Here is a 26,126-nt window from a genome sequence, read left to right as displayed (position 1 = left end):
GTTCCCATTCGAGGTTGATACTGCTGGTCCCGGGGCCACGCTTTGCAAACCACTGCTCAAGGTCTCTGGGGAAGTTAAGCTATGGTAAACTTTTAATCAGCATCATTATCAGGGTTCAAGAAAACACGATTTGTTCGAATGCTGGAGAGAGTGTGGAGAAAAGAGAACCTTCCCACAGGGCTGGCAGGAATGTAAATTGATGCAGCCACTATAGAGAACGGCATGGAGGTTCATCAAAAAAGTAAAAACAGAATTGCCATTTGGTCCTGCAATCCCACTTCTGGGCATATATCCAGATAAAATTATCATTCAAAAAGATACATGCACCCCATGTTCATAGCAGCACTGTTCACAATAGCCAAGACCTGGAAGCAACCTAAAAGTCCATGGATGGAGGACTGGATAAAGAAGATGTGGTACATATACACAATGGAATATTACTCAGCCGTAAAAAAGAATGAAATGATGCCATTTGCTGCAACATGGATGGACTCAGAGAGTCTCGAACAAGTGAAATAAGTCAGACAGAGACCGATACCATGTGATATGCTTCTGTGCGGAGTCTAAAATATGATACGAAAGAACGCATCTACAAAACAGAAACAGACTCACATAGAGAACAGACGTGTGCTTGCCAAGGGGGCGGGGGGGGGGTGGAAGAGGGATGGACAGGGGTGGGGGTTGGAATTAGCAGAGGCAACCTATTATATACAGGATGGATAAACAACAGGGCCCTACTGTAGAGCACGGGGAACTCTACTCAGTATCCTGCGATAAATCACAGTGGAGAAGAACACAAAAAAGAATGTGTACATACACGAAGGGAAGGTTATGCTCTGCTGCATCGTTTTCCTATTTAATTTGGTACTGATCTTGGCCCATTCTGGGAGGCAGAGCTGGCTTCCATGGAGTCCAAGGTTGTCCTCAAGCATCTTACCTGAAGTGCGGATGCGAGCGAAAGAATGCGATTTCCCTCTTGGTTGCCTCGGCCAGGCTCAGCTTGTTCAAGATCTCCTGCTGTCCGCGGCACTTCACTATCATGTAGCCCTTCTTGAGATGGTATGTGAGGTTCTGCATCACATTCAGGACAACTTTCTCGGCGCCCTTGTCCACCAGATCTGGTTTGGTCAGGATCCCTGGGAGGGGATTCGGGAAGGACAATGGAAAGGGCGGTTCTTTCCCCAAAGATCTCTGAAGTGCTGCTGGGCTGTGGGACCTTCTTTGGCTGGGACCCACAACGCCTTCGGCAGAGTTGATGGCCCGGGGCCTGAGAATCCCTTTAAGTCCCTCCAGCATCACTCCCCGTACTCGCATTCTTATTGGCTCACCCACTCACTGAGCTTATGAACTGCCTTGTGTAATGTCTTTAACAAATGTTTCCTGGGTACCTGCTGGGTGCCAGACACTAAGGCAACAAGCATCATCAGAGCCACGCTGCCCCATCACCGTGTCTCCAGAAACAGGTGTCCCCTTGCTGGAAGGAGGGCCTGCGCCCTCTCTCTAGTGTCCCCGTCAGGGACTCCCTCTGCCCCTTCTGTGGGCACCTCCCCCGACTCGCTCCTTCGTGCCTTCCTCTCATTCTCCTGCCTCACTCCCCTGCCTCACTCCTTTCTGCTCATGCTGGATTGAAAGCTTGGCATTCCGAGGGGTGGTGGTCTTTGAGTGTCCAATTTTGCCACAGCATTTTTTTTGTTTGTTTGATTGTTTATGTTGGAAAACGGAATGTCACCTACTGTTTTTTTTCTTTTTAATGTGTGGTAAAGTCTGGCTGTCTGGTCTACCAGCCACCGTGCCCCCCCCCCGCCTTTGTTTTTGTCTTTTTAGGGCCACGCCTGAGGCTTATGGAGGTTCCCAGGCAAAGGGTCACAGCAGAGCTACACCTGCCAACCTAGATCACAACCACAGCAACACCAGATCCAAGCCACATCTGTGACCTACACCACAGCTCACGGCAACACCAGATCCCTAACCCACGGAGTGAGGCCAGGGATCAAACCTGCATCCTCACGGTCAGTAGTCAGGTTCCTTACTGCTGTACCGCAATGGGAACTCCCAGGGTCTACCATTTTCTGAGCCTTTCCTGGCACATGTGTAGTTGATTTTCTCTCTGTTCTAAACTTCCTCTTACCAAGGGTGTTATTTAAGATCACGCCTTAGAGTCACTAAAAGGTTTAGGGGAGGACAGACCTTCATGCGACTAACGGAGCCAAGACATCTCTGAATCTACCTTGCTAACATAGAGGACCTTCCACTGGGAAGACAGGAAGCTGCCAAGAAGCCCCTTCCCTGGAAGCAGCGGTCCTTCAGGAAAGCCTGGATCATTGTACTTGATCCCGAGAAAAAGCAGCAGGAAGATAACAGTGGAGGCTCGTGATGAAAAATTCACCCTACCTGGAGGAGGAGAGCCTTTCATAGAGAAGCCAAGTCAGAAAGCACCCCTGTCTCTCGCGGCTCAAGAGCGTTGATTTACTGTCCCAACTATTGAGCCGTTTCTAGATACTTTAATTTTTTAAATGAATTCATTCCCGAGTCCATTCCACATACGTATTTCCTTAACAAGGGGTCATCAAGCACACTGCTTCCGGTGTTGAGGAGGTAGCACAGTCGAGACTGCAAAGTCCCTGACCCGTGAATGTCTCCCACCTTCAAGCAGGAGAGAGCCAGATGGGCTGATCTGGCCATCTAAAGAAATAAAGAAAATATTCAGTATTGATTAGTGTTCTGCAGAGAATGAAAATCAGTTGAAGTGCTGGCCAATGACTGCAGACAGGGGTGGGGGTACAGTTTGAGGTGGGGTCTCCAGGAGGACCTCTGAGAAGGCACGTCTGGGTCGAGCCCAGCCTGATGAAGACGGAGAAGGAGCATTCCGGGCCCTTAGCAAGGAGGAGCTGGGGTGACTAAGCCACATCAGAGAGGAGCGGGCAAGGCAGTGAGCGATGGGACCGGTGATCAGAGGCACACCGAGGCCAGGCACGTACAGAGGACCTAGTTGTCCAGGTAAAGGGGCCTGGGCTTTGTACAGGTGAGATGGGAGCATTAGAGGGTGAAAGCGGAGGAAGGGCATGGCCTGACGTACACCTGAAAGGCTGGTACAGAGTGCGCTGTAGAGGGCAAGGTGGATGCCAAGAGGCTGGCAGGAGGATGTTTGAGGAAGCCAGGCAGGAGCGGCTGGAGGCTTGGTCTAGGCGGTGACTGTGCAGATGGAGAGGAGTGGATGGACTGGGTCCTGGTTTGGAGGCAGAGTCACTAGGACCTCAAATGAATCAGACGTGGAAGCAATGGGAAGGAAGACTCAAGCGTGGCTCATCAATGCGGCTTCCGAACTGGGCAGGTGGATACGGTGTTAAGTGAGGTGAGGCAGCCTCGGGGAGGAGGAAGACTTGGGTCGGGTGGGGTGTCGGGAGTCGTGCTTTGGTCAAGTTAAATTGGCGACACTGAATGGACATCCAAGGGTCAGGTCTAAGGAAGGGTTAAGGGTTACAGAGAGAGCTCTGGGCATTGCTGGCTTACAGATGCGATTCAAAACTGTGGGCGGACACGGTTATTTAAAGAGAGAGGGGAGAGCTCAGAAGCAAGTTCTGGGGTCCAACATGTAGAGGTCAGAGATGTGGAAAAGCAACCAAACTAAGAATGTGACCTCTAGCTGGCCAGGGACCAGGAGACCTGAGAACGGGGACCCAGATCTGTGACGTCACAGCCAAGGCAGGAAAGATTTCAGATCCTGACGTGGGCTGAGAGGTTGAGAAAAATAAGGACCGAGAAGGGACTGCACGCTTGTCCACGTGGCAAGCACTGATGACCCTGACAAGAAGCATCTCTGTCTCATGCTGGGGACAGCAGCTCAGCCCGAGCTGGCCGAGCACACGGTGTGCATTTAGCAATGGATGGATGGGGAACCAGCTTCGTGGAGCACCGGCAAGTATCCTGACTCATGGTTCTGATCAAAACTTGATTGTTACATAAACCTCCATTATCTTCTTCATCACGTTTGTTCTATTCTCACCCGTTGAAAGCACTGTACACATATTCATTCTATTTCCATTTTAAAAATTGTGGGAGTTCCCTGTCGTGGCGCAGTGGTTAACGAATCCGACTAGGAACCATGAGGTTGCAGGTTCGGTCCCTGCCCTTGCTCAGTGGGTTAACGATCCGGCTGTGAGCTGTGGTGTAGGTTGCAGACGCGGCTCGGATCCCGCGTTGCTGTGGCTCTGGCGTAGGCGAGTGGCTACAGCTCCGATTAGACCCCTAGCCTGGGAACCTCCATATGCCGCGGGAGCGGCCCAAAGAAATAGCAAAAAGACAAAAAAAAAAAATTGTGGTAAAGGGGCACAGTCTTTAAGACATTAGCTTACTGTGGCCTCCTTGGCCTGGCAAAGCCCTGAAGCTACCTTTCTCTCCTTTATACACACACACGCAAATAACAAAAATAAAAATAAAAAAAATTGTGGGAAAATATCCATTAACTCACATGTATAAGAGAATAATTCAACTAATGAAAATATAATGCTTCCTCCCTTTGCTCCAGCCTCATGGATGGACCTTATTTCTAAAATTAGGTTTTCTTGCCTTTAGGGTTTTTTTTTTTTTTTGGTTGTGCCCGTGGTATGCGGAAGTTCCTCGGTGCCAGGGATCAAATCTGAAGCACAGTAGTGACCCCAAAGGATCTCCTAAAATTAGTTTTTAATATTGTGGTAAGATAGATATAACATAAAATTTACTACTGCACCCAATTTTAGAATCTACAGGTTAGTGGCATTCAGGATCGCCTCGTTGTCGTGTAACCGTCACCACCATCCATCCACCATTCATCGCTGGAACGTCTTCATCGAGCAAGACTGAACCTCTGCGGCTGTTCACTCACTCCCAGTTCTCTCGCCCAGCTCCTGGCAATCGCCACCCTACTTTCTGCCCCTCTGAGTCTGCCCAGGTCGGGTATCTCGTACCCGTGGAGTCGTACAGGCTCGGCTTATTTCCCTGAGCATGAGGTCCTCAAGGCACATCCCTGCTGTGGCAGGTGTCAACATCCTCCCTCTTTAAGGTGGGACAGTAGACCAGTACATGCTCCCTATTGTACTGAGCCATTCATCTCTTGATGGATACTTGGCTTTTGCTCCCACCTTTTGGCTGTTGTGGATAATATTGTTGTGTACACGTGGGTATATTCCTAACACCTAGCACACTTCTCTCTCTCTCTTTTTTGTCTTTTCTGGGGCCGAACCTGCGGCATATGGAGGTTCCCAGGCTAGGGGTCTAATCAGAGCTGTAGCCACCAGCCTACGCCAGAGCCACTGCCACGCAGGATCCAAGCTGCGTCTGCAACCTACACCACAGCTCACGGCAACACCTGATCCTTAACCCACTGAGCGAGGCCAGGGATCGAACCTGCAACCTCATGGTTCCTAGTCGGATTCGTTAACCACTGAGCCACGAAGGGAACTCCAAGTTTTCCCTTTTTCTGTATTGGCCGAGAATGCAGGGAAAATCTGCATTGATGTCATAATGCTATTCGGGTTTCACTAAGGTCTGACTGTGTACACTCTGTGACTATAGCGCTTGGCTGCATTCATCATACTAATGGCCAAAACTTAGTGAGAACTTTCGGTTGTCTGAGTTTGCGGCTGATGAGAGGAACACACAACTACCAATAGGAAGCTGTGAACTCAAGTTGGGCACTCGCCATCAGCCTCTCCTCGGAGTAAAACGTGAGCCGGCGCACCTGCCGACCCACAGGACGCCCTGAGCGGAGGTCAGGGCGGAGATCAGGAGCGAGGCTCCCTGTGCTCTGGGAACACTGGAAGTGCAGGTCTTCAGAGAGTTAGATATTTTTAGGAGACGATTTTATGAGCCCAATTCTTGCATCTCCTCATATTTAGAAAAACAGTGAAAATCCAGCAGTGATGACTAATGTCTGTGACTAGGAGTTACCTTCACGAGACCAGCAGCAAATTTCTATAAGATGTGTGCCTGGCTGCATGCCCTTCCCCGCTCCCCTTTCTGATACGTCTTTATGATATATATTTCCCCGTTCCTCTTTGGGGCAGCATGAGATAGAGCCTCCTGGGCTGCAGTTAGTGGACAAAACAGAAGGTGTCATTTAGAGTTCCTGTGGCGGCGCAGCAGAAACAAATCCAAAGAGGAACCATGAGGTTGCAGGTTCGATCCCTGGCCTTGCTCAGTGGGTTAAAGAATCCGGCGATGCTGTGAGCTGTGGTGTAGGTCAAAGATGGCTCAGATCTGGCATTGCTATGGCTGAGGTGTAGGCTGGCAGCTGTAGCTCCCCTAGAGTGGGATTCGACCCCTAGACTGGGAACCTCCATATGCTGCGGGGGCAGCCCTAAAAAGCAAAAAAAAGAGAGAAAACAAAAACCAAAAAAACGAAAGTGAGAACAGCCACTCCCAAAGGTGGGCCAGTGAGCCCTGAGGGAACTAAGGAAAGACACACAGACGACTGGCCCCCAACTGAGGTCACATCAAAGGAGTTGAGTCCAGGAAGCCCAGACCTTCTCCTCTTCCGGGCTTTCTGGAAATCTTTGTCTGTAAATCCGGTTTCCTGTAAATCTTTTGTTCCTACGACCTTCCCTTTGTTGCAAAAACTCCTGTGTCCTAGCTCCCCCCGCCCCCCACCGCCTCCTGGAAGCCGTTTCTCGGGGCTCCCTGAGATGCGGTCGCCTGGGCTTCCGTCCTAATTTCACCCCAAATAAAACTGCGCTGTAGACTTTCAGGTTGGTTTTTTTTTTGTTTTTGTTTTTGTTTTTTTTTTAGCCGACAGAGTGGTACTGCATCTCAATAGAGATACGAATATCCAAATGGATCCGTCTACTGGACAGATGCCATTCCCTTCTGGGGCCATCAGTGAGACGTCCCGACTGACATGACTTTGCGATGAGAAAGAAACGGCACTTACAATGACTGGTGACCCTAAACCTGAGTTTTCTCTCTGGTTCAGTGCGTTCTAGATGCCTGTGAACGGCGGCGGCTAACGGGCACAAGTGTGGCCGGGCAGATGGTAACATATTAAACTTGTATTGTCTTCCCCTAACGTTCATTTTCATCCTTACCCGAAAACTGAGCATTTGTTTGGGGGGAAAAAATGGAAAAGACGATTATATACTGAGTATCCATTGAGTCAAGGAAAACGACTTGCAAATTTTCAGGAAAGTAAACTCCAAAGGTAGGTGGAATGATTGAAAAGAAGTGATATTGAATAAGAAGAGTAAAACTTAAAACAATAGCAGTATCCTTTGTCCAAGGATATGTAGCCACTAAGTAGTAGAACAAGGATTCCAACCCCGGCAGTCTGTGCTCTTAAACCAAGTCCCCTAAAATGCCTTCTGGGGGGACTTTTTTTTCTTTTTAGGGCCACACCTATGGCATATGGAGGTTCCCAAACCCGGGGCTGAATCAGAGCTGCAGCTGGCAGCCGACACCACAGCTACAGCAATGCTAGAGCCGAACCGCATCTGGGAACTCTGCTGGATCCCTAACCTACGGAGCGAGGCCAAGGATCGAACCTGCATCCTCACAGACACTGTCAGGTTCTTAACCCCCTGCACCACAGTGGCAACTCCCAAAAAGGCTGGTTTGAGAGAAGCCAGTTCCCCAGTGAAGAGTCCCGCTTGAACACACGTTCCGCAGACGCCCGGCCCCAGCGTGAGCCTGGAGGCCTGTGCCCTGCACATGCTCATAAAGGCGCTAGGGAGGCCTTCACCAGCACCAAGCGGTGGCCAGAACTTTACCCAAGGAACTGCAGAGCCGACGGGCCAGTCACTTTCTGCTCTCTGGACCATTCTGGGCAGTTCGCCCCGATCCGGAAAGGTTCCAGGATGCAAAGGAGGGACAGGGGAAGGAGGGCAAAGAACCTCCAGATTTGGGCCACACATCGAACCCTGACCGGAGCAAGAATGACCCCTCTGCTGGGCTCCCCTGCACTCCAAGTCCATGGAGCTTCTGGGGGAACAGCGCTCGGATCCCACGCGGGATGCGGGCACCTCCACCGGGCTACATTCCGGGCCCTTCTAAAGCCGGAGGGGCCTCCCCTTCCCCTCCCGGCCTCCAGAAGCTGGGCTCTGCCTACCGATGGTCCTGTCTCCCTCGGGGTCCACCTCCTGAGCCATGCGCAGCGCCTCCGTGGTGGCAATGTCCACGTTGCAGGGCACCACCACCAGGTTGATGGTCTGCTGCTCCTGGATGTACTTCTTGATGAGCGCCTTGATCTGTCGCCAGGGAGTCGCAGAGGGGAGCAAGCACGCCTGGTCAGCCAAGAGCCCCTCTAGACGGACACGCCCTCCAGAGCAGGACGCGGGTCTCACATTTCGGGGCTTCTGCCGGAGTGCCCGCCCCACCTGCCCTTATGGATGTCCCTACTTAGCCTCCAGAGCTCATCACCGCTCTTTCTTCCTTCTGGAAGACTCTCGGACTCCTGTGGCCAGAACACGCCCCTCCTTTCTCTCCAGACCCCCCCCCCTCGGAGGCTCCCGGGAGCCAGTCTTCTATCAGACTGATCTGTGGGTGTCATATCTGCCCCCGAAGCTGGGGGTGCCTTGGGGTGACCCCCTGACATCCTCTAGAATCCAGCCAGTGCCCCAAGCGGCAGGTACTCCATCCCGGCTCACACAGCCCTGACTTCAATACCGTCTCCTAAAATCAATGGCTTCTTCCGCAGCTTGTTCTCGGAAGGGGTCCAGCTAATTCAAGTTAGAGGAGTTTAGTACAATTTCTTGGACTTTGTGGCTGGGGAAGGAGTTTCTGTGGCCGGGGCTGTGGTGCAGACCAAGAGCTGCAGCTCCAAACTGACCCCTCACCGGGGAACCTCCATACGCCGCCACTGCGGCTGTAAAAAGCCAAAAAAAAAAAAAAAAAATCTGGATTCCGTTAGAGGCTGGAAGACATGGCAGGAGGAAATGAATGGCCTGTCACCCCACGCCCGCGTCTTTCTCTACCCTAGACAATGCCACCGTTCGCTGGCTGAAGCAGGGTCGTAGAGTGGAATGGGTCACTTAACTCACCAAGGGAAGTGAGCTAAGTACCCCGCGTCCAGGGAGACTGAGGATGGCGACGCGGATGCAGAGCAAGAGACAGCGGAGCTGGCAAAGACGCCATCCAGGGAGCACGGCCACATCCTAGTTTGGCTGTGGCTGGGTTCCCAACACCAGCAGGGCCCCCCATAGAAGGGATGGGGCAGGTGAGTGACCCCAGTCCCAGGCCAGAAGGGTCTCATCCTGCCCCCCCTCCACGCTGTCCCTTTACACCCGGGACCCCATCCCCATCCTCAGACCGTCCTCTCGTCTCCCTGGCCTCCCCGTGAGCTGGCTCAGCACAGCTGGACAAGGCTGGTCTTGGGATGAACCTGCCCATGTGAGACTCCAGCATCCCGGGGGGGGGGGGGACCATGTCCTCAGGTGACCTTGGGTGGGAAGGTCATTGGCAAGGAAGCCACCGGCTCAGCGGCTGTTGGTTTGTCCTGGGTCACAGCTGGTCCGTGGCTCTCAGCCCTGTCCACTATGCGGACCTTCCTGCTCCTGGCCAGAGATCACAGCCTCTGGTAAGTGATCCGACTTACGTGGTACTGACAAAGTGTTGCTAAAATGGGCAGATCTCAGGTAAAAATCCAATTCCTGGCTACTTCTAAATCAGAGGACAGTTTAGGGGTAATGCTTGGCTGACACGGCCATAGGACGAGGTCGGGCAGGGCGTGAATTTGCCTGTCCATCTCCACTCCCACGAGTCCACCTCGCCTGTTTCCACGACCTGCCAGGTCCTGAGTCTTTGGCCCCGGCCCGAGGTGGCCCTAGCCCAGCCTCCTCCCCCGCCACTCGGAGTGAAGGCAGGCCCAGCGCTGCCTTGGGGCTGCCTGCAGGGACCCGGGACGTCTCCCCAGCTGAGCACGGTCCACTCCCAAGTTCCAGGAAGGCGCACCTGCAGTCCGATGTCCTGGGGCTGGTTGCCCACGGCCACCCTGGTGATGCCGGGAAGATCGATGAGGGTCAGGTCTGGCACCTCAGGGGAGGTGACCTCCAGACTGATGAGCTCGTGGCTGATGCCAACTCCGCTCCCAGCGATGGCATCCTGGGCTACAGAGGCCAAGACAGGAGACATCCAGGGTCAGGATGAACCACCCACCCCTCCTGGCAAAAGCACCTGCAGCTGGGGCAGTGAGGCGGTGCACCTCTATTCCACCCAGAGCAGCGCGGGTGTGAGAACTGGGAAGCAGCTCCAGACACAGCCCTGATGATTCGCCTCGTTCTCTCTTTTTCTTTCTTTCTTTCTTGCTTGCTTGCTTGCTTTTCTTGGGGGGCTGCACCTGTGGCACATGGAGGTTCCCAGACTAGGGGTTGAATTGGAGCTACAGCTGCCGGCCTACACCACAGCCCCAGCAACATCAGATCCGAGCCATGTCTGCAACCTACCCCACAGCTCATGGACCTCATGGTTCCTAGTTGGATTCGTTTCCACTGCACCATGACGGGAACTCCTTTTTTTTGTTGTTCTTTTTTTAGGGCTACACCCACGACATATGAAAGTTCTCGGACTAGGGTCAAATGGGAGCTACAGACGCTAGCCTACACCACAGCCACAGCAAAGCAGGATCCCAGGCATGTCTTCGACTTACACCACAGCTCACGGCAACACCAGATCCTTAACCCACTGAGCGAGGCCAGGGATCAAACCCTCATGGATAACTAGTTGGATGCGTTATGGATGAGCCATGATGGGAACTTGCTGCCTCATTCTTTCGAGATGGAACAGGGGCCATGGGGAAACCCAGAGCTGCTCCTTTGTAAACTTTGTCCTGCTTGAATGATCATTCGAAGTCACTACTACAGACAGGACTTTATAACTGCATTGAGTTGGAATAGACCTAAGCATGTGGCTTGGTGGGTTTCAGGCTGGACTCACGGGCATAAGCGACACATCAGGAGTGTCACTGTCAGGAAACAAAGCACGGCCAGTCCCCTGAAGCCCTCTCTCCTTGCTGGTTGTTGCCTACCAGCATCTACTCCTTTGCTATTTTTGTACTTCTTACCTGGTTGAGCCAAGCCACTTTGCTGGTGGGTAACCGCCTTTGAATACAAGAAGATCAGTTTCACGTGGGCCCATCTCATTATAGATGGAAGCATAAACTATATCCTCTCTTGGCTCCATTCTCTTTGCTCAGCTTGCATTTATACACGTCCTTGTCGCTGAGGCTGCTCCTTGCCCTGTGTTATTCCACCCTGTGCCCCGATGCAGTCTACGGCTGATGGACAATGGGTGGCTTCCAGCTTTGCCAAAAGTGCCGCTACGAACTTTCCAGAACCTAACTTTGGGTGCACATCTCGGGCTGGGTATATATACTCAGGGGTGGAGTTTGGGGGTGTCCCCCGTCTTCGTGGGCATTGTACCAATTCTCCAAAGCGATTTGCACCAATATAACCTCCCACTGGCAGTGGATGGGAGTTCCGAGATGCTGTTCTGAAGCTGCCTCAGCTGTGGTTTGCTCATTATCCATCCTTACCTAGAATGTTCACTTAAGCATGCACCCCTGGGGCCCACCCAGTCCTGCCCACAGAGCTCCTGGTTAGAGAGAGTCTGGGTGACCCCAAGAGCGCTGGGGCGGGAGGGTACAGGGATCACGGAAGGCAGAGCTGGTGCAGCGTTTTTTTTTATTTTTTCGAAGCTAGGAAACTTGGTACAGGGATCACGGAAGGCAGAGCTGGTGCAGAGTTTTTTTTATTTTTTCGAAGCTAGGACACTTGCCAATTGCGGGTCTCAAGCAGCTCTGTGTGGGGGGCTGAATGCTAGAATTGGGGGCGGTGCTTCCTCACTTCGGGAGGGAGCTCTCTGAGGCCCCAGGGTTCTTGGGGAGCTGGGCCCAGAGAGTCGTGTGGAAACCCTAGCTTCTAGATGCTGAATCTATTACTTAATAAGGCGAAAAGCCTGTCTCCCTGGGGTGGAGGCCGTGGCTGCAGATACTCAGTCTTATGATCAGGGTTAATTCTTGCCAGCCTGGCTGAGCCCAGCAAAACAGCAGGAAAGGGGAGTCTCCTCGGGACTCAGAGACCTGGGTGGCAGGGCTGTGAGGGGGTGGCTGCCAGCGGTCCCTCTGAGCGGGAAGGGACGTGGCCATGGAATCCAGGAGCAACGGCGCCTTTTGCTCATTCTGTAGTTACCTAACTAACACTCATCTCAAGTGCTGGACAACCCCGTTCAAAGGGCAGTGTTGGCTGTGCTTCTGGGAATGATGGGTGGGCGGGGTCAGCTCTGGGGGACAGGGACGTGGCCACAGGTGGTCAGCCATACTAGGTTAGGGCAGGGCCTCTGGATAGCGGTGCCCAGGGGAGCGAGGGCCAGGGGTCCTGCAGGGGGCAATTCCCAGAGGAGGGGCTGGGAAACTGAGACCCAAAGAAAGAGCGGGAACTGGGCAGACAAGGAGGAACGAGGCGGGGGCGTGGCAGGGGGAAGCGCTCGGAGCTGGAGGGGCCCCCAGGCTGCAGAAGGAGCTGCAGCAGCTCCAGGGGCCCTTCCAAGGGGGGCGGGGCTCACCTTTGCGTATTTCCCGCTCCACCTGGGAGGGGTCTTGCAGCTGGAGCTCCACTTTGCGGTAGCTGATCCTCCCCTGCCACGGGCACTCCTTCTTTTTCAGCCTCAGTGCTAGCGGACACCTGGTGATGATTCCTGCAAGAGTTTCCCCAACCTCCTAAGTTTCCCTTAAAAAGAAGCGCTCAGAGATGCCCTTGGCTCTTATCCCCAAGGACCTGCCCTCGTGTCCGCAGAGGCCTTGTTTGAAATCCCTGTCCCTCTCTAGGCCCAGTCCAGGCCCCCTGGCTTACGCCCATGCCCTGGAAAGGCCTCAGGCACCATCCAGGTGGCAGCCACAGGGCTGGGACAGAAGGGGATGTCTGACCATGGCATCCGTCTGAATGAGGGGCGGGTCCAGCCCTCCCAAGCCCTTCACACTGGAGGAGACAGCAGGAGTCTGGGGGAGACACCCCCCACCCTCACCCCCCCAACCCTCCATCCCCTCCCCCAACCCCTCATCCCCCACCCTTCCATTGGGAAGAGAACACAGACACGGGGGTAGCGGGAACACCCGGGACCCCAGCCCCCACCATGCGCTCCAGACCCAGCCGTCCAGGCCTGTGAGAGATGCCCTTGGGGGCCTTCCCAGCAACCTGCCTTTGAAACCACCGGTCCCTGGGACGCTCTGTGGCTGGCAGGTGGCTGGCCTCTGGCGGTCGAGGCCGGCTGGCCCCTCACTGCTCACCGCTGCCTCTGGGGAGAGGGACCCCCGACAGGGCCTCCAGCACGGAGCTCTTGCCCGAACTCTGGTCCCCGATGACGGCGATGGTGGGCAGGGCCAGGTCCTGCTCCACGCCCAGGGCCCGCAGCGAGTCGATGAGGTCGATGCAGGGCCGCACCTTCTCCTCGAACGGGCTGTACAGGTTGTTCTCGGGCCCCTGGGGGAGGCACCGCGACCTCAGTCATGACCTCCGAGGGGGCTCCCGCCGCCGTGGGGGATTTGTGGCAGCACAGATGCACGGACGTGGGGGGGAGCCAGGGGTGGGGCGGGATCTGGCTGTGCCCTTCGAGAGGGAGGTCGCTATGGCCCAGTGCGGCTTTGCTCTGCAGCTGCAGGGGAACATCTGGCTGGGAGGGTTGGGGTGTCTGGCTGAGCAGGGAGACGGCACCAAGGGTGGATGCTCCCAGCCAGAGCGGGGAGGGGAGCCGGCCCCAGGGCTGCCGAGCTGGGGTGGGGGTTGGGCGGGACAGTGGCCATCACAGCGGGTGCGGGGGGGGGGGGGGGAAGCTCCCAGAAAGGAGACCCCAGACTCGTGGGAGGTCACTGCTGCCCTGGAGATTGTCTGTCCCTGTCCCTGTTAGAAGTGCCCGGGAGAAGGAGGGACACCGGCTGTGAAGCCGGGCTTGGGGACTCACTGCCCTCCCTCCCCCGGCTGGGGGCTGGGATGTGCCCTTGTGGACGGTCGGTCCCTTACCTTTGACGTCTGCTGGCCACTCTTTCCCCCTGGCTGCTGAGGGCTCAAGGTCGGCATATTTAGGCCCTTGGTGAGGTCCTTCCCACCCATCTGCCAGTTTAGGGGGAAGGTCATCTGCCCTGGGGCTGCGCCCAGGGGCAAAGGCTGCTGCGGGAAGAAATTCATTTCTTTGTGGGGATGAGGTGGGGAAGAAGCCTGCCTATGACGTTGGTAAGGCCACGACATGCGGGGTTTAGGCATCAGCTAATGCCCAGGTGAGCTGGTGGCTTCAATCTCCACTGCTCAGCTCCTCAATCTTCTTGGCACGCTCTGCAAAGACACGAGACGGAAACATGGCCCAGGGTCCCCAGGCAGACCTCACCTGGGCTGCAGCTTTGCCAGCCCTGCCTCATCCGGCCCCACACGGCCCACCCTCCGCACCCAGACGCAGGCGAGGCAGGAACTGGGCACAGGCCCCGTCTGTGGGAGCAGCTGGTGGCAGCCAACAGAGCACAAGAGGGCTGTCTGTGGGCTCCCAGGGACCTGGGGATAAGTGGACCCCACGCTGCCACGGGAGAATGTGAAGGTCCCTCTGTCACCTCTAGTGGACTCTGTGCCACCTGAGGTTCAGGACAGGACAGGGGAGCAGCATCAGGCACAGAGAGATGACAGGTAGCTCTCCTGGGTCCGTTAAAGCCCCTCCCCACCCCATTGCCACTGTTTCTCCCCAGACTAGGTAGGGCTGTGGGAGGGTCTGGGAGAGATGGCTCTTTGGGTCCCTGCTTCTCCACAGGGCCTGTAATCAGAGAGCCAGCGTCCTGAGCCAGCTGTGGTATTGGGGGGCAGGCCTCGCCAGGTGCTGCTCCCAGATGCTTTTTTTTTTTTTTTTTTTCCTTTAGGGCCAGGCCCGCAGCATATGGACGTTCCCAAGCTAGGTTTGAATCAGAGCTGCAGCTGCCATTCACAGCCACGGCCACGGCCACGGCCACGCTGGATCCTCAACCCGCTAAGCAAGGCCATGGATCCAACCCTCATTCTCACGGATACCAGTCAGGTTCATAACCCGCCAAGCCACAACGGGGACTCCCTTCCTTTTCACAGCAGCCCTGCGTGTTAGCTCCTGATCTGCATTTTCTGGGTCAAGACGCTGAGGTCTGGAGGTCCAGTTCCTGACCCAAGTCGGGGCGCAGAGACGAGCGGGTGACGCCACGGCATGAAGCGTTTCCTGCCACGACCCACCTGCCCCTCCTCCTGAGAAGAGAGCGGATGCAGCAGGTTGAAGGGTGGCGACCCCCTCTCGAGGGCAGGTCCCCTCAGGATTGGGACTGTGACCGTATCTGGGAAAAGGGTCGTGGCAGACGCGATGGACCAGGCTCTGCAAATGACAGTGGGCCCGAAACCCAAGAAGAGGCAGGTGGGGGGATTTGAGACACGGAAACCCACGGCTGGAGGCGACGTGAACACAGAGGCAGACACGGCAGAGTCCAGGAGCCCCAGAGGTGCAGGCCGCCCTGGCAGCCGGGAGAGGGGCCAGAACAGACTGCCCCTCAGAGCCAACGGGAGGAGCTGACCTGCCGACCCCTGACCCGGAGCTTCTGGGCTCCAAAACCAGGAGTGGGTAACTGCCTTGTCGTCAGCAGCCGAGGACTTTGGGGCCTTTGCCATGCTGGCATCAGGGCACTAGCCAGTGGGCGGACTGGAGCTCTGGCGCGGCCCCTCCCCCATAGCTGGACTCTGGGCGTCCACCTGCGCCCCGTGTCCAAGCTCCCCCCTCCTCACGACAGAGCCCCCCCCCGCCCAACCCCAAGCCCCGCACATTTGTGCCTCTTTTCCTTCGAAACCCCAGACCGCATCATGTTGTGACCCTTTCTGAAAACCTCTGAGATCTTTTTTCAGGATACGATTCCTAAAAAAATGTGGTCCCGACCGACCTTTTCATGTTAGAAGCATCTCTTCTCCGATGGCCGGGCTACACATTTTCCCCTTCCACAAACTGGACGTGCACAGTCACAATTTTGTGTGTGCTGTGCCCGTTTTAAAAATGAGGGTGGGATGGAAGTTCCCAGGTGGCTCAGCAGGTTAAGACCCCGACATAGTATCCATGAGGATGCGGGTTTGATCCCTGGCCTCAGCTCCGTGGGTTAAGGGTCCGGTGTTGCTGTGAGTTGTGGTGCAGGCTGGCAGCTGAAGCTCTGATTCAACCCCTCGCCTGGGAACTTCCATATGCTGCAGGTGCGGCCATAAAAAACAAGCAAACAAGCAAAAAAGGATGGTGAGATATACTGCATATCACAGGGAATGTAGCCAAATTTTGTAACAACTGTAAATGGTGTGTAACCTTTAAAAACTGTATAAAAAGGAGTCCCTGCTGTGGTGCAGTGTCAGTGACCCAGCTTGTCTCGTGAAGGCACTGGTTCAATCACTGGCCCGGCACAGTGGGTTTAGGATCTGGTGTTGCTGTCGCTGGGGCAGAGGTCACAACTCTGGCCTGGGAACTTCCATGTGCCACTGGTGGAACCAAAAAAGAAAAAAAGGAAAGAAAAGAGAAAAAGTTTGTATAAAAAATTAAAAAATAGGAGTGTCCATCGTGGCTCAGTGGTTAACGAAATCCGACTAGGAACCATGGGGTTTCAGGTTCCAGCCCTGGCCTCGCTCAATGGGTTGGGGATCCGGCATTGCCGTGAGCTGTGGTGTAGGATGGCAGACACAGCTCCGATCTGGCGTTGCTGTGGCTGTGGTGTAGCCCAGGGGCTGCAGCTCCGGTTGGACCCCTAGCCTGGGAGCCTCCATATGCCATGGGTGCGGCCCTAGAAAAGACAAAAGAGACAAAAAACAAACAAAATAAATAAAAAATTAAAAAATAACAAACGTTTTAAAACGAGAGGGGTTCATTCATTCAGTCATTCAACAAATATGTTCTGAGGACAGTTATGGGCTGAAATGTGCCCCAAGTTCATACGGTGGGGAGCTAACCCCGGGGACCTCCGCGTGCGTCCCTATTGGAGATTCAGCATTGAAAGAGGTGACCGAGGTCCCTAGGGTGGACCCTAAACCAATCCGACTGAGGCCCTTATGAAAGAGGCCATGTGTGGACGCAGGGAGAAGGCGGCCGTCTACACGTCAAGGAGAGAGGCCCAAGAGAAAGCAAGGTGCAGCCCTAAAAGCAAAAGGAGGGAGGGAAGGAAGGGAGGGAGGAGGAAGGAAGGAAGGAAGGACGGACAGAAGGTAGATAGATAGTGGTTACTGATACTGGGGTTGGCTGGCATGGGTCTGTTTGAGTGGATCTGTGAATAGGGTATGATTGAGCAGAGAGACAAGGGTTAGCAGTCCCAGCGGGAGCATTTCCAGCAGAGCAAATGCAAGTGCAAAGGTCCTGAGGTCAGCATGAGCTCAGGGAAAGGGAGAAACACGTCTTTCTCCCGAGAGGCTCAAAAAGCCCGGTCCAGGGGCAGCTCCTTTTTTGAGGGGGGTGGTGGGCTGGCCCCTCTGGCCCTCAGCCTGCATGGGGTGTGCCCTGGCCTTTCTTGGCCTTGCTGGGGTCAGACCTGACACCTGAGTTTGGGCTGGAAGACCTTCTACCTGTGCTTCTCCAGGGGGTCAGTCTCACCAACCTGGAGACCTTAAGCGATGGGGGATCCCCAGGCTCGGCCCTGCATCCTGGGGAGCCCTGTGCAGGGTGCTCAGGTGGAAGGAGCGCCTTCCCCTCTGTGTTCAAATCCTAAGCCAGTGCTTCCGCTCCCTCTTTTGGATAAAGAGCAACCTCGAGACTGTTCAGCAGAAACCCAGAGCCAACTGGGTGGAAGGCCAAACCCATAGCTGGCCCAGGGGACGGTCTGCGTAGGACTAGTTCCCGTGATACGATGCCGGCACTTCCTGGACAGGAATCCCTGTCCCTCAGCCCTTGGAGGGCCGGATGACCTAAGCTAGATTGGGAGGAAAAGGCTCTTAGCCAGGTCCTCCCTCTGGTTGGGGACCAAAACTCCATCTCGGTTTTTTCTGGCTGTTCTGTATCTGGCTGTTCTTCTTCATTTCCCCAGAGTCCCTGAGGTTTAGGCTTTGCTACCCCCCGGCACCCGACAGCACATCGCCTTACCACGTTCCCCAGGGACACATTCGTTTTACAGAACACCTCGCCCTTCACAAGTGCCAAGAGGAAATGTGACCTCTTGCAACATTCTCTGCATTTTTATAGAAGACAGGATGTGAAGTTCAAATGAGTTCAGCAAACAGTCTCCACCTCTTTGCAAATTAAGAAAATTGCCCTCAAGAACATATCCAGCGATTTATTTAATCTCTCTCTCTTTTTTGCTTTTTTTTAGGGCCGAACCTGCAGCATATGGAGGCTCCCAGGCTATGGTTCAAATCGGAGCTGTAGCCACCAGCCTATGCCACAAGCTGTAGCAACACAGGATCCAAACCGCATCTGTGACCTACACCACAGCTCATGGCCACACCAGACAATGGACCCTTAACCCACTGAGTGAGGCCAGGGATCACACCCACGTCCTCACGGGTACTAGTTAGTTGGTCTCTCCTTGGCACTCTTCATGTGCACTGAGAGTGACACGCAGGTGCCAGGGGCCTGAAATCCAGCACGCTGCCACCGTCCCCTGGCCCCTGGGTCTGGCCCCTGGGACCTGCACGGGCCCTGGGTTCTGCTGGGAGGTTCCACAGCTGGGCAGGCTCATGCCCGCAGAGCGGGGAGCCCTGCATTCACTTAAAAACTCCCCTCTGACCTGGCCTCTTGCACTGAATCGGTGTTTACACACACCCGCGGGAATACTATCCCTCCTTTTTTTTTAGTAAATAGGAAACTAGTTTCTCCGAAAAGCAAAATACAACAAGAATCTGGTTCCCTGGGATTTCCTCACAGTGTCCAGGAGAGAGAAAATGTCACGCTACTCCGGGATCCATGCCTAAATCCCCACCCCCACCCCCCGGCTGGGTCCCTGTGAGCAGCACAGGGAAGCTCAGGCTCTGTCCTGTAAAATCTCCCACAGTGACAATGGGCCACAGGTCACGGCTGACCACAGGGCCTGGAGTGTTTCCTTCCGCTGGCAGCATGACCTCAGCATCCTAATACATTTTCCCCAGATAACGCCAAGGAGTACTGGCAGCGGGCAGAAGCTGGAAGAGGCAAAGAAGGATTCTTTGCAGTCTTTGCAGGAACCAACCCTGCTGACGCCTTGATCTCAGAGCTGGCAGAGGAGGCATTTCTGAAGGTGAAGTCCCCCCCACCCCCCCGGGCCACCACAGGACACTAACACACTGTGGTTTGCACCTAATCTGCCTTTCTTTGCTGCAGACTTGGCGTCAATGGCTGTCTTTCTTTAAATCAGACCTCAAAGGCATAGTAACGTTTCCAGCACACCCTACAGTGGGAATTGCAAATGCTATCAAGTGTCCCCAGCCCTGGGAGAGCTAGCTTTCGAGGACTCCGCTGAGAGCGACTGCCACAAGCAAGGGGGTGCCCCACGCTGAGGCCAGGCTGTGGGGCTCCCACTCTGACTTCTGTTCTCATTTGTGTGGTTTCCTATGTCACCAAGCAGTGACTTCGGTTCTGACACTTTCTACCAGGAAGCCCCATGGGGTTCCCCGGGGCTCCCTGATGGGGCTCAGCCCCCCTCAGCGGCTCCACTCCCACCCTGCCCGTTCCAGACGAGGACACTCCGGTCCAGGTGGTCACCTGTGCGTCTGACCCCGGGCGCCAAGTATTGATCAGAGGTTCCTACGACCCCCTCCTGGGGTTCAAATAATTTGCTAGAGCCTAGAGAAACCTTTCACTTACTAGATCACGGGTTTATTATAAAAGGATGTAACTCAAGAACCGCCAGACGGAAGATGCAGAGGCAGGTCGGGCAGGGCACGGGGCTTCCAAGCTTTCCGGAGAGCCCCTCCCCCGACTCGGTGTGCTCACCGGCCCCTTCCCCGGTGGGCTTTCAGAAGGCTTCTTCGGAGACAAGACTGATGACTGATTAGCTCGCTGGCCATCAGAGATCAAGTTCCAGCCCCTCTGCCCGCCCGGAGGTTGGAGGAAGGACTGAAGGGTCCAGCCCTCAACCACGTGACTCCTCCTCCAGGTCCCCAGCCCCCATCGCATTAACATAACCACACGACCTAAAGTCATCCGTTCTCGTAACCGGAGCCTGTGCGCTCCTCACTTCCTAGAGTTTGGCAGACTGTGTCAGGAACCCACGAAGGCCAAAGAATACATTTCTTTTTTATTTTTCCTCTTTTTTGGGGGGTGGGGGGGGGGCTGAACCTGCAGTATATGGAAGCTCCCAGGCTCGGGGTCGAATCAGAGCTGTAGCTGCTGGTGGCAGCCGCAGCCACACCAGATCCGAGGCGCGTCTGCGATCTACACCACAGCCCACGGCAAGGCTGGATCCTTAACCCACCGAGCCGGAGTCAGGGATCAAACCGGCATCTTCACAGACTCAGGTCGGGTTCTTCACCCGCTGAGCCACCAGGGGAACTCCCAGATTTCTCTTTTTTCCTGTCTTTGTATATGTTGTGAAACAATCACCATGACAAGTCACCACCTCTGCTCAAATCCTTTTTTCTTAGGATACAGATTTTGAACATCTGCTCTCAGCACCTTTCAAAAAAGCAGCACAGTTTTACTAGCTAAGAGGTGGATCACGGTGACTATACTCAGGATAATTCTTATAAACCACCAGACCACAGAGCAGAGTCCTCTCCCCACCCCAGGTATGGTATCTGCCACGGAAGTACCCAAAGCCACTTCTTTGTGACCACAGGCCCCTGGCCAGATTTGGGAAGACAGCTCCCAGACCGGTCATTTCCCCTCCAGAATGTGCCCTCTTCCCGCAGGGGGGGCTGGGGGCCAGAGTCAAAACGAGCAGCTTCAGAAATTTATCTGTTTCTCGCCTCTGGCAGAAGCCGCACTGACCAGGAAATGCTTCTAGAAGAAAGGTCTGGGCTGCAGCCCTCCGTCCAGGGACCCAGCTCTTACCTGAGCACCCGCTGAACGTATGGAGACCAGCACAGCATCTATGGCTCGTCCCCCCGGGGTTGGCTTCCCTTTTATAGGACAGGCTCTCCTTGGTGTACCTCCCTTTCCCAGTGGGGAAGGAAATGAAACTAACAGCCTGCCCCAGAAATGAAACTCAAGAATCAAAAGACTTTCCCATTACTCAGCCTCTGTCTTCTGACTCTGGCTGCATCAGGTGGGCTCACGGGGCCAGACCCCAGCCCCCGCCCCTGCCCCGTGAGGCGCAGGTGCCTGACCATCTGCATTGCTAACAGGTTCTCAGGGAGGCGGGGAGATCCAGCCAGTTAGGTCCAGCAGGGCTTTCTGAGATGGTGGAGGCATGCCATGCTGCTCTGTGCTGTCACCCTCTCCCTGTGTTCAGTGCTGAGGACCCAAAGAAGGGGCGGCCCCAGCTCCCCACAGTGCCCTGCTCCCACAGTGCACACGCTTACACTCGGGATGGTCCCTGGCCCTTAGAGTCCTGGCTGGGAACTCAGCCCTGAGCCAGCCCCACTTGCTTCACCTGCAAAACTCTAGGTGTGCAACCTGGGGTCGGGGGCAAAGCTCCCTCTGCCCTGTGATGGAATCCCTGAATCCAGGGTGTCATGTCAGGCATTTGAATCCCAGGGAGGGGAGAAGGGGGGGGCGGGGAGTGACACCTTGGTCTCAGCTTCACCCCAGATCCTTGCAAAACAAAAACATCATAAATTAAGAAGACATGTTCTGGGCACTTCCCTGCTCATTCACTTTACTTGTGGACAGGTTTTCTTTTAAGGAAGGAACTCAGAGGCTTAAAAGAAATGGTTTGCCAATCCCGGCATCAGGAGGTCACAGGGAGAGTTTTCAGAGTCAGCCTTCTGGAGGATCTAAAGCCCGGCTCATGGGGGGGGGTGGGCAGAGGGGGAGGGCCCAGGAAGACTGGGCAGCTGATGGCACGCTGAGATAGCTAGCATTTCTGTTTCACTACGGATGGTTTCTGTAACAGGGCGGGGAGCCTACTGCTCTGGAAAGAACAGAGTGACACTCGCTGGTCTCTGCATCCCCTCCGATGCACCCTCATCCCTGCAACATCAAAGCGCTGGGCTGCTCAGCTCCCAGGTGGGGCAGGGAGCAGGGAGCATGTTGAAGCCCCCTCCCCACCCCCACCCCCGCTCGATAGAGCTGCTTCTTTGAGAGGAAGGGCTGGCCTGTGGGCTCCTACAGCCCCCAGACTGCACTCACCCTCAGCCGCCCCTCAACCATACAGAGGAGACCATGTGACCGTCTCCCCGATTAACGGATTGATGACACGGAGGGACCAGGGAGCCTGCAGACAGGCAAGCGTCCCAGCGGAGCGAAGCCGCAGAGGCACTTGGGGTGGAAACCCCGACTCTTCACTGCCCAGGTCCTGCCTGCTCCAGTGGGCGTGACGATGGGGACCCATCACAGGCAGATGCTAAGAGCATGTCAGCCCCCTGCACGGTCCCCGTGGACAAGGGACAGGACAGGCCTGGCCTGGATAGTGCCACCATCTGGGCTACAGGGAGACCAAGGGCTCCCGAGTGGTGGAGGGTCCCAGCCGGTGACACCGCTTCCTCGGCCAGGCACAAACGCACTTCCTGCTTTTTGTTGTGTCAAAAGTTCCTGGGCTTTTGGTAACCCTGGTGATACGGACGCTACGCCTTCAGGAACTGCCTGCCTTCTCCAGGGCTGAAGCTCCCAGGGAGGGAGGGGGAGCCCTTCCAGGCCCTGGGAACCGAGGGGCGGGGCCGCGCTGGGGAGGGGGCGGGGCCGCGCTGGGCACCCTGGGGGCGGGGCTTCTACTCGCTTCCTCACCAGGTCTGGCTTTGTAGGACAGGTGCTCAGGGGTGCTTGCCCATCTCAGTCTCGGACTCCTTGGCAGTTTTGTTTTTTCTTTCTTTTTTTTTTTTGGTAATATACTTTATTTTTCAGAGCACTTTCAGGTTCACAGCAAAATTGAGAGGAAGGTACAGAGGGTTCCCGCAGAGTCCCTGCCCCATCCATGCCCAGCCTCCCCACAGTCACCCACCCACCCCCAGCCCCAGAGGGCTCCACCTGTCACACTCCCCAACCCACGCTGCCACGCTATCACCATGCAGAGCCCACCGCTGACATCAGGGTCACTTTTGGTCTTGTTCACTCCATGGGGTTGGACAAGTGTGTAACGACATCCACCCCTGGGCCACAGGACCCGCCCCTAGCTCGCTGCCCTCAGACTCCTCTGCGCGCCTGCCGCTGCCCCCATCTCTGTACCGTCTCCACTCTGCTGCCTTTTCGGAGATGCCTTCACCCTCTCCGCCGGAACCCAGAAAGCGGTTCTGCTGGCTCATCTGCACCCACATGTGTCCTTTTTGTAAGGACACCGGTCACTGCTCTAGCTTAGTCCATCTACAATGAGCCTGCTTCCAGGAAGGGCCCATTCTGAGGTGCCGGCGGTTAGGACTGAGAAATAAAGCCGTGCCTGCCACATCAGCAAACAAAGATGTCACAGTTGTCAGCGCCCGCAGCCACCTCAGAACAGGTGAGCCCCGGGGGGGTCTCCGGATGGGAACACACAGGATGCTGGCTCCTGGGAGCTGAGGCACACATCGAAGGAGTGATTTCAGGGAGCCTGGATCTTGCACCTTCCCATACAGAGAAAAGGACCACATGCCTTGAGATGCCTGGTTTCCGGTCACGAACAGGTATTTAGCTTTTGTTCCCACTCCCTGCCCTTTGAGGCAAAAACTCCTCTGTAACCCCCCCCCCACCCCTGCCCACCGCCTCCTCGGGGCAGTCTTCTCAGGGTGACTTGAGATGCTGCCTCCCAGGCTTAAGTCCTCCCTTTGCCCCAAAGAAAACTTAATTCTCCCCTTATAGGTTGTGCATGTAGTTTTGTAGTCGACAGGACTCAACTGAAGAATCGGGGGAAACAGAATTCAGCCCGTACCAGGGTCTGAGCCAAGACGCCATCCAGTGGTCTGCAGACCCTCTGCAGAGAGAGGCCAGGCTCCCTGAGGGGCCGCTGCCCAGAGGCCACAGCACATCCCTCCCTGGGCCAGAGCACGGCTTGGCTTCCAGGGGCCACTGTCCTCCTGTTCACAAATACGGGACAGTCGCCCCCACGGCCTGAGGTTGACACCCCCCACCCCCACTCCAGCTGGCCTGTGGTGCCAGAACGAAGGCTCACACATCCTCGCAGGAGCTTTGGGGGAACCCGGACCTCGGCTCTCGCTGGCTTCAGTGCCTGATAGGGACCCTCCCCCAGCCTGGTTCCAGGCACGCAGAGCTGAGCCTCAGCCAACCTGCAGCCCGCATATAACACTCGGTGGTGTAGCCACCAAGACGGGGCTGGTTCGACACCGCAAGGGTGCTGAAAGGCAGGATGCCCTGTGCTGCCAGCTTTTTAAAAGATCTGCTGCTTTATCAGCAGGAAGCCATCGCTCTGGCCCAGTGCTTGAAAATCACGCGTTCATCCCAGTTGCTCTCCTTCACAGGTGAGAAGCCGAGGCTCAGAAAAGCACTAGGAACCTGGCATCAATGTCTCCTACTTCTCCTGGCAGCCAGACCCCGGAGGGAGGTTCCAGTGGCTGCTGGGCACTGGTTTGGTTTTCTTAACTGCACGTCACTGGCTCCCTCAGTACGTGGATATGATGTGTTTCCTAGGACACCTGGGGTACAGAGTGGCCCTCCTGAGAGCAGACCCTGCTCACCTGTGAGTCACAAGTCCCGCCGGCCAGAAGGAGGGAGTGTCCCCTGGTCGGGGAAAGGTTTGTCTCTCTGCAGAGCTGCCTGGACCAGGGTCAGACTCAGATGTGATGGCAAGCTAGGCCCCTGCCTGGACAGGCAGTGGCCGCTCCTCCCAAGGCTCAGTCACACCACCCACCCACCCCCGACAATCCCCGTGCATTTCTGTTCTTCTGCTCATTTTTACCTTCCCTCTACAAATGCTGGCATAACAAGTCTGTGGGACAGGATTTTATACAACTGGCAAATATTTGGGTTGGTTGATGACAAGCCCCAAATACTTATCAAGTATTGGCGGTTGGCTAAGAGTCGTGGTCCATTCCAGGCTGTGTGTGTCTATAAAAGCATTTATTGAGGCCAGGCAACGTCAGCTCGGTCCTTTCGGGATGCAGCCTTCCACCTGAATCTCGGCGGGCCAGCCCGAGTACCTGTTCTTCGCGTTGTCGGAGTGGTTGATCTGTCGTAAAGGAAAGAGGATTTGACTCACCCACTCGTCTAAGCAACCCGTGTTTAGTGTGCCGTATTCCCTGTGGTTGTTAGTATATTCCCAGAGACACGCAACTGTCATCATCACACTCCATTTTTTTTTTTTTTGGCTTTTCTAGGGCCGCTCCCGCGGCATATGGAGGTTCCCAGGCTAGGGGTCCAATCGGAGCTGTAGCCACCGGCCTACACCAGAGCCACAGCAACGCGGGATCCGAGCCGCGTCTGCAACCTACACCACAGCTCACGGCAACGCCGGATCGTTAACCCACTGAGCAAGGGCAGGGACCGAACCCGCAACCTCATGGTTCCTAGTCGGATTCGTTAACCACTGCGCCACGACGGGAACTCCCACACTCAATTTTAAAACCTTTTCTTCCCCTCAACAAGAAAGCACACACCCATTTGAAGCCACTCAGCACCCCGACAGCCCCAGGCAGCCACTAATCTGTTTGTCTCTGGATTTCGACTATTTTAGAAATTGTATATAAATGGGATCATACAATATATGGCCTTCTGTGTTTGGTTTTCTTCACAGAGGGTGTTTTTTGATCCGTATTGGGGCATATATCAGTACTTCCTACTTATAGGTGCCTGAACAATATTCCAGTATATGGCTATGCTGTATTTTTTATACATTTTTTATCCATGAATCAGACATTTGGGTGGTTTCTGCTTTTTTGCTCTTCTGAATAATGCTGCTGCACACATTCATGTGACATTTTCATGTGAACAAATGCCTTCCTTTTCTTGGCTGTCTGTCTTTGAGCGGAACTGCTAGAACAGATGCTAAGGACATGCCAACTTTTTGAGGAACTGCCAGAATATTCCCCAAAGCAGCCGTATTGTAACACTTCCTCCAGCAGTGTCTGGAGGTTATAACTTCTCCACATCCTTGTCAATAGTTCTTATTATGTTTTTGGATCATTAGAACCATCCCAGTGACTGTGAGGAAGTCTCTATGGTTTTTA

General features: G+C 55.0%; 2 protein-coding genes across 4 annotated transcripts in view; both read right to left on the bottom strand.

The window, feature by feature from the left end:
- Window positions 1-21,831, bottom strand: part of MX2 (MX dynamin like GTPase 2) — a 35,211-nt gene extending 13,380 nt beyond the window's left edge. Inside the window, exons 1-7 of one of the 2 annotated variants that reach the window (XM_047796951.1) lie at window positions 20,929-21,831; window positions 13,974-14,282; window positions 13,244-13,436; window positions 12,523-12,654; window positions 9,916-10,070; window positions 8,075-8,213; window positions 938-1,136 (exon numbers count right to left, since the gene is read on the bottom strand). In XM_047796951.1, the coding sequence (XP_047652907.1) occupies window positions 938-1,136; window positions 8,075-8,213; window positions 9,916-10,070; window positions 12,523-12,654; window positions 13,244-13,436; window positions 13,974-14,213 (1,058 nt within the window). In that variant the 5' untranslated portion in view covers window positions 14,214-14,282; window positions 20,929-21,831. The remainder of the gene's footprint in view (window positions 1-937; window positions 1,137-8,074; window positions 8,214-9,915; window positions 10,071-12,522; window positions 12,655-13,243; window positions 13,437-13,973; window positions 14,283-20,928) is intronic. The other variant, XM_047796948.1, reaches the window with a different exon arrangement.
- A 3,059-nt stretch (window positions 21,832-24,890) lies between these two features.
- FAM3B (FAM3 metabolism regulating signaling molecule B) overlaps window positions 24,891-26,126 on the bottom strand; it is a 46,466-nt gene continuing 45,230 nt past the window's right edge. For both annotated transcript variants that reach the window (XM_047796929.1, XM_047796936.1), the window contains one exon: window positions 24,891-25,129. In XM_047796929.1, coding sequence (XP_047652885.1) covers window positions 25,040-25,129 — 90 coding nt within the window. In that variant the 3' untranslated portion in view covers window positions 24,891-25,039. The remainder of the gene's footprint in view (window positions 25,130-26,126) is intronic.

The sequence above is a fragment of the Phacochoerus africanus genome, chromosome 1, assembly GCF_016906955.1.
Source record: "Phacochoerus africanus isolate WHEZ1 chromosome 1, ROS_Pafr_v1, whole genome shotgun sequence".
Taxonomy (NCBI): Eukaryota; Metazoa; Chordata; class Mammalia; order Artiodactyla; family Suidae; genus Phacochoerus; species Phacochoerus africanus.
The sequence above is the reverse complement of the archived record's forward strand: the minus strand, read 5'-3'. Positions and strand labels throughout refer to the sequence as shown.